General features: G+C 41.1%; 1 protein-coding gene across 1 annotated transcript in view; it reads right to left on the bottom strand.

Annotated features, from left to right (window-relative positions):
- Positions 1–7,500, bottom strand: part of PROX1 (prospero homeobox 1) — a gene marked incomplete at both ends in the record, with an annotated part of 36,267 nt that overhangs the window by 26,509 nt on the left and 2,258 nt on the right. Inside the window, one exon of the mRNA XM_080342134.1 lies at positions 1,381–1,520. Coding sequence (XP_080198260.1) covers positions 1,381–1,520 — 140 coding nt within the window. The remainder of the gene's footprint in view (positions 1–1,380; positions 1,521–7,500) is intronic.

Raw genomic sequence — 7,500 nt, 5'->3', positions numbered from 1 at the left:
CTGTACCTGTCTGTGTGCAGGGCAGCAGCAGGGCAAGAGCCTCCCGAGCGGCACTGCCAGGGCTACATCTGGCTGCAGCGGCTCCTCAGAGCCACGTCGCCCAAAATGCTCCCTCCGATTTTTCCATCCCAGGTGGATCCACTCTGAGAGCAAACCCTCCACTTGGCCCACTGCACCATTCACGGCTTTTTTTGTGTGTTTAATGATTCTTGACCAGCCATTTAGCCTGGGAAGTGCCTGTATTGCTTCCCCCCCTCCTTTCTATAAATGTTGTCACCACCCGCTTTGCGCACGGCATTGAATAAGAGGAACCTCCAAGGGCACGGCTGTGAGGGGCAGGAGCGTATTGAGATGTGCAAGTGCATGCGACGTTCAGTGAAAAAAAAATAACTGGAAGAACTGCCAAGAAACTTGACCAAAGAGAACTGATCAGCAGAAATTGGGCCAAGTTCACAAACCTGTGGAGTAACCTTCCACTAAGACCAAAAAAACCCCATAACCCAAAAATGATTAAAAGCAGGATTTCTGTAATTTGTTAGGGAGAGGGGAATGTAACAAACTAATTTAAGCTAATGTAATGTTTATAAAGTTACTTAGATAATGACACCATGTATGCCATTATAATCATTAAAACCCAATCTATTTTTTTAAAAAAAAACTTAGATGATTAACACAAAATCAAGTTGATGTGAAGGAACAATTACTTTTAGAAAAAAAATCAGGAGGTCCTAATATTCTGTAGAATGAGGGAGGATGCAGCTGTATGTCGACAGCTTTCATATCCTCATTTGAATAATGTGGCCTGAATCTGTCACTTTATTCATCCTCCTTATGCTCAGTGTACTCTGCATCAACAACAAATTAAGTTGTAAATAAGAGACAATCATCACTTTTGTTTTTAAGCAGCTTCTGCATGGAGAATTTCAATGTACTGTTTCTTTTTGACAGAAAGAAAGGGATTCTACACTCTGCTTATGTAAGCACAAATATGAGGAAACCAACCGAAATGAAACAATAAGGGAGCACTTGAGAACTGCTCCAAAATGTTCTTGGAAGTACATTTCTAGCACCACAGAAATCTCATTTTTTAATAGGATATGTATAAGGAAAACTGTTTAATTTACTCTAATAATTATTCTTACTTTGCTCTGACAATTCAGTGATTTTTTTATTTTTAATTTAAAATCCTTCAACCTCCGCTTTCCTCATCTAGGCACAAGCAGGGTACACCTCAACAGGAAGAACAAGTGAATAAAGTCAGCTGTAACCTTTGTGTACCCAGAAATATTATTAATCTCTAATACGATAACGTAATACCTCTTCATGAGCAACTATAGCATGCAGTAAGAAGGAGTGGGGGAGGAAAAGAAATTTTCTTACCTTTACATCTGAGAAGTAGGTTTTCAGCATATTGGAACTTGGGTACCGGGTGTAAAAGAACATGAGCTTGGCCTTTTTCAAGTGATTCGGTGACAAGCCTTCCTGCATGTAGGATTGAATTAGTAAAGGAAAATGCCTTTCTTGAGAACACTGTTTCTGAACATACAGAGCTAGCCAAGTTCCCCCTTAAATACTCTCCAGTCCCCCAGACTATAGGAGAAAATATTAACACTTAAATTGTTGCACTGTCATTTTCTGCAAGGTAGCTAAATGAGAGCCATGAGGCCACGTAACTTAAACCTTGTATTTCCTACCAGTTTTGGTGCTGAGACTTGGGAATCTTGCAAGTTTACAGCTTGTGTACCATATGTATGTTCACTTGTTGCTAAGGAAACAAATGCATGAAGCATGTGCTGCAGAAAACTTATCGGAAGCTTTTCCTCCCTCTCCTTTGCAACTCCAGCTAAAGTTTCCTTTTCTCTCGGTGTTGTACCACTTGCACGAAGTAAAGCTAATGCATGCAAGACAATGGGAGGTGCTTCATCATTTTGAGCGATGTTTTATACAGGCAGCACGTTTCACCTGTTTCATTCGTGTCGATAAATTTTAACGTCTTGAGTAACTCTCTCTAATCTGGCGGTTGCTTTGCTCCAGTGGCTGCCTTGTAAATCAAAGCAAAATTCATACCAGGCAGAGCCCCTCTGCCACTCAATCCCCCCGCCACAAACTTGTCGCCTCCTGATTTACACAGTTAACTCCTCGGAGAACGAAGCTGTATTTGGGGCTAACCAATCAATAAATGTGGGCTAGCAGATCAATAAATGGCCACTTACCCTATAAGGCAGCCTATTTATCCTGGAAACATCATTACCTTTTAGATCTGTAAACAGAAGCAACGAAAAGAGTTCCCAAGGGAATGTGAAGCTAACCATAACAATCTCGGCTTGCTGATTTTTCTCCCAGCTTCTTGGCTCTCTTTTGTGTGCTGCGTGCTAGGATGGCTCTGGTCACATCTGTGCCGCAGGCTGGCCCTGCCATTTCCTCAGCAAATTAATGGCTTTATAATTTATCAGAAATGAAGATGCACGTGGAGAAAATCAATGTGGCCCCCACAAGGTCAATTAAGGGTCCTTCCCAGAAGCTTCTCTAAGGACTGTTTCTCCTAAACACAATTGTTGAAAATTTCACTCGGTTCACACCTTACAGTGGGGGGGAAGGTCAACCAAGTCGACAGATGCGCTGCAGCCAAGGTGCCTCTCCCACCTTACGGCTGGGCGCACGTCAGCACAGAACATCTCATTCCAGGCCTCGAGACGGGAAACCCAGACTGATTTTTATCAGCAGGCTACTGATGATTAGCTGGGCTTTTTCAGCAGAATCCTTTTCCTCTAATTTGTGAAATCTACTGAAACCCTCTCCCTTTATTTCAGTTACAAGGTTCATTTTTAGATTGGAGAAATGTAGCATGCAAAAAAAAAAAAAAAGTCCTTGACAATATTAGTTTAAAAACCTCTTATTATCTGGAAGTACATGGAAAATGGCTCAGCTGAACTTGCATTTTGTTTTAGATGCTTAATGATTACAAAGAAGATAATTTATGACTGACATACTTCTTGTGCCAAGAAAAGAGTTGAAAGAACCTCCAGTTACCTCCATTAGACTGATAGAGAAGTCTAAAAGAGCATTACACTCTGCAGTGCCATCTGTCAAAATACGTAAGTGAAATAATAGTAGCAAGCTGTCACCTATTGCTTAGTGATAAGAGTTTTAGACAAATCAAAAACTTCTATGCCAGAAATCCATTTTGTTATGCGATACTTCCAGGAAAGTGGGGGTCTGGAGGGGAGCTCCAATAAGTAACAGTCAAAAAAGAAAAAAGAAAAGAATCCTAAGTCTCTTTAATTTGGGATTCCTCTGATGCTGACAACATGTAAATATTGGGTTTGGTGTATATTCTCTTTCAGTGTAAGCTCAAAGATGGACTTAAACTTTCAAAAAAAGCTCTCATATTTGCTGGATTTAAGCATATTAGACAGTTGTCTAAGCATTTGGATTCCTTCTGCATTTAGGATTTTTAAATGTTTTCTGCTCTAATGCCAGACGACATTGATACTGAGTGAAACATGTATTAAAGAGATGTTCTGAGATTCAAATTCCCAGAAATCCATTTTTTATTAAAATTACACTTGTTCTTAAGCACTTGGCAGCCTTAAAGCGATATCAAATATGCAACAAATCTGTATATCTTGATCCTAAGGTTAACGCTTTACTTTGATAAAAGATACGATCTGTAATAATCTAGCAAAAAATAGTTAATGACAGACTTAAGAGCAAAGAATTAGATAACCCATTGCTATTTCAGAAAAAAACCTGAACTGACCAATTGCTTAATTTCCTTTTTAAGTGCTTGGGCTGAAAAGCAACTGTTCTTCCAAGAAAGCACTAGCTGTTTCCAGGATACTTACACACGCACAATGACTCATGATGAAATAGATTCAGTAAACATACAGCTGTACCGAACACGAGCTAAGCCCCATTCAAGGCCAGGAAAGAAAACGAGCACAAATAAATATTAAGGAGGTAAAGGGAGGAGGGGTGCCGAATGGAACGCAAACAAGCTCTGTCCCAGCAGCTCGTGTGGCTCGCCTCAATTCTCTTAGCTATAGCTTTGTGAAGACAGATGACATTCAATTCTATGGGTAATGCAAAACAATAACTGCTGAAACTTGAGCCAGCTGCCAGGTGTAAAAAAAAAAAAAAAAAAAAAAAAAAAGAAAAGAAAAAAAAAAAGGAGAGAAAGTAAAGATGATAAATCCATAAATTAATGAAAGACATCTGCTCGGGAACATAAAAGATCAGAGGAACAGTGTACTGCAGCTGAACCTGAAGCGGTGTTCAAACAACCTGAGAGTCCCAGCGTTGTGCGTTTACACAGCACAACGTCGCCTCACCTAACGCAGCAGCAAAAAGGCAAAACGCTAAGAAACAGGAACGGAAAGACTGGGAACGAAACATTTACACGCTCGCGTGTTTTAACCAGAGACGCACAGGGGTGGCATCGCACAGCATTTCGCTCATTTGCACTTCAATCCTCCCAGCTAACGCTCTTCTTTTGCAAAAATTATTTGTCAGCAATGATCTTTCACTCCTGTTCCTCTCAGCCTGAGCTCCCACAAATGCTCTCACAGGCTTTTGTAGCCCAGACATGTATTGAGCTGAAGGAAAAGAGGTAAGAATAGGCTGCATCAGGTAAAAAATCAGCACCAGCAAAGCCAAGCTGCTCCTTAGGTTACATACACCTCAGGTGCTTTTAATCAGCAAAGCTCCAAACAGCTGTATCTCAGAGCATCTTCAAGACCCTACAAAGAACAGGCTGGCTGCAAAATGTTTGTTCATCGCCCAGGTTTTATCAACAGCACAGAGTTATCCAGCTTGCTGTACACTCTCATTTTTTTTTTTTAAAGTTTAATTAGGTTAATTCTAGTCAGATGTAATAACTCCTCATTTCAAAATGTTGTAATTCACTAATTATAGCTTCCACATATTGGGATTGTGAAACCCATTCCAGTTGGATTGGAATTCTGTTTAAAAATAAATAAAATTGTAGAAAGTTTCACTAATGTTTTAAAGCCCTCCTGCCAGGGAGAGCACGCTAAACTTTTTCACCTTTACAGATGTTTTAACAGCACACAAACTACTGTTGTGCTTCAATTTTGATCTATGCAAATGTTTGGGGACTGAACAAGGCTATTTTTCTTGAGATGCAAAGAGGATGCATGACAAAGGAAGACCATGCAGAAAAACGATTTGCTGTCCGTTTCTTTTGGAATTTGAATAAAACTTAATATTTGATTAAACAGATTAGTTTGCAAAGATACAGACTGCATTCATGACCAAGATGGGAATTCATGCTGCAGGTGCATCTTATCTTGTTTAGCCACATACACAAACATTAACCATTTCCTTCTGCAATTCAGCAAAGAACCATCAGATATATTCTATGGGTGCTGGTTAAAAAACAACAACAACAAAAACCAAACCAAACCAACAGGTTAGTTCAGTGTTTTAGCTTACTACTAAAACCTGAACTTGGCTGTATCTGCTAGTCTTATGGTCTCAACCTGGCTGTATTGTCCAGGAAAACAGATATTGCTTTCTACAGGGAAGAAAGATTTGCTTCTCTTGAGAAGTATATTCCCTATATGAGCACATTCAACCATATAAAATAAAAGTACCACAACACAATCGGTCACAAACCAACCACGCTTCTTCATACTGCGCCTTTCCCTGGAAACTGTAAGCTACCTGGACAAACAAGCTGCTGCTAGAAAAAAACACCCATCCCCACAGCAAAGCCATATACCAGGGTACATGTTGTATAGAAGTGCTATTTAATGAACCTGTTTGTCCCAACAGGTCTGTATCTAAACCCAGATCAGGCTGCAGCCTGCAATAGCACCTGGGTGGGAAAGCCAGGGCGCTTTCTCAATGGTGGGGGAAGAAGCGAGGTGAGGATGGAGGAAGGGAATCGCTGGCTAAGCCTCAGAGCAGTGGGAGACTCTTAGACGCCTGTTTCGGCAGAAGCAACAAGATCCGTTAGCGACGGACACTGAGGAGGAGAAACGGGGAGACACGGCAGGGACGAGGGAGAAGATGCTGCATGGGTGGAGAGGATCACGTGCAGCCCTAGAACTACTCCTAGTCCACACACTTGGCGTTTGTCACCTCTGCTCACTCCTCGCACACGATAGAAGAACTACTTTTATACAAAAACAATTAGTATGCTACTGTGCTGTTTGGTAGAAATTACTTAATTGCTCTGGCCTGAGTCTTGCCCTCAGTTGCTGCTCCTGCTAACCTCAGGACCGCTTTCCAAGCATCACAGCTTGTATTTCAATATGCAAAAAAGATTTTTGGTTTGGATCTCCAAAAGTAACTGGCAGTAACTGCGAGCAATGCTGGTGTTAGATTGACTCCTCCATTTTGCCATACAGCATATATGGCAAGGTGAAGACTTCCCTGCTACCGACGCAGCGAGAGATCCTGTTTTGGCAAAGAGCTCCCTCAAACATCATGTTTGCTACCAGCTGGCTCTTGAAAGCACCAACAGAAGGTGCTTTCCAATTGGGAACCCTTCCCCCCATAGAAATGGGACTATTCATACAGGTCAGAGACCAGCAATTCTTGACTCAGGCTTGCCCTAAGTTAGATCAAAGACTGGTGGTAACGGGCTCTGGACCTGCACCACCTGTTTTCATCCCAGTGGTGCCCACTGACATGGGAGGGATGGGAAGTCCACGGGAGCGACAGGTTTCGAGCCCTGCCAGCACCATCCTGAGGATTTAACACATCTTCATAAAATGTAGTTAAATTTATCTGAAACCACAATGGTTATCAACCGCCTAGAAAACACCCAGTGATGGAGCACAGCCTCATGCATCCACCCTCTCGTGATATCCCCGGAAAGGGGACAAGTTCCTCAACATCACCACCATTACTCAGGGAGGAGCAGAATTATTCAGTCGCAATTACTTTCATCAGCTGGGGAATGAAATTAGCTGCATCTAAGGCTCTGTGCTTGTGCTGCTGCCTTCTGCTGGGGTCTTAGAGCTGGGATAAAAAGTCAATCTACCCTTCATTCAAAATCCTCAATTTCAGCATCGGGCAGGCATGGTATGTTGTTCACTTTTAATACAACTCTATTTGGAAAAAAAAAATCTTTTGACCAAAAAGCACATTAGGGGAGAAGATGCAAGGAGCAGGAAGTGTTATTGCTAAAAAAGAAGAAAAAAAAAAATCTAGTACTAGTTTCCAAGGAAAAAAAAGAAATCATGACTATGTCTGGATATTCCTAAATCAAGGCAGAGATGTATTTTTTTTTCCTGTAGCTAAAGCCTGCTATTGAGCTAAAAAGAGATTTTATTATCTTCCTTTTTTTTTTTTTTTTTTTTTTAAGCAGGGGAAGCATCCTGTAAATTTAATACAGCTGAAGTTTTATATTTAATTGTTCTCTCTAGCTTTCCAAAATAATTTGCTTTGTGTATGTTAGGACAAAAGATTTCTGTGTATGGCTGAACAGAGGTTAATCATGCATAGCAGGCAGCTGCACAAGGGCTGAGG

The sequence above is a fragment of the Nesoenas mayeri genome (genome assembly GCF_963082525.1).
Source record: "Nesoenas mayeri genome assembly, chromosome: 3".
Classification (NCBI taxonomy): domain Eukaryota; kingdom Metazoa; phylum Chordata; class Aves; order Columbiformes; family Columbidae; genus Nesoenas; species Nesoenas mayeri.
The sequence above is the reverse complement of the archived record's forward strand: the minus strand, read 5'-3'. Positions and strand labels throughout refer to the sequence as shown.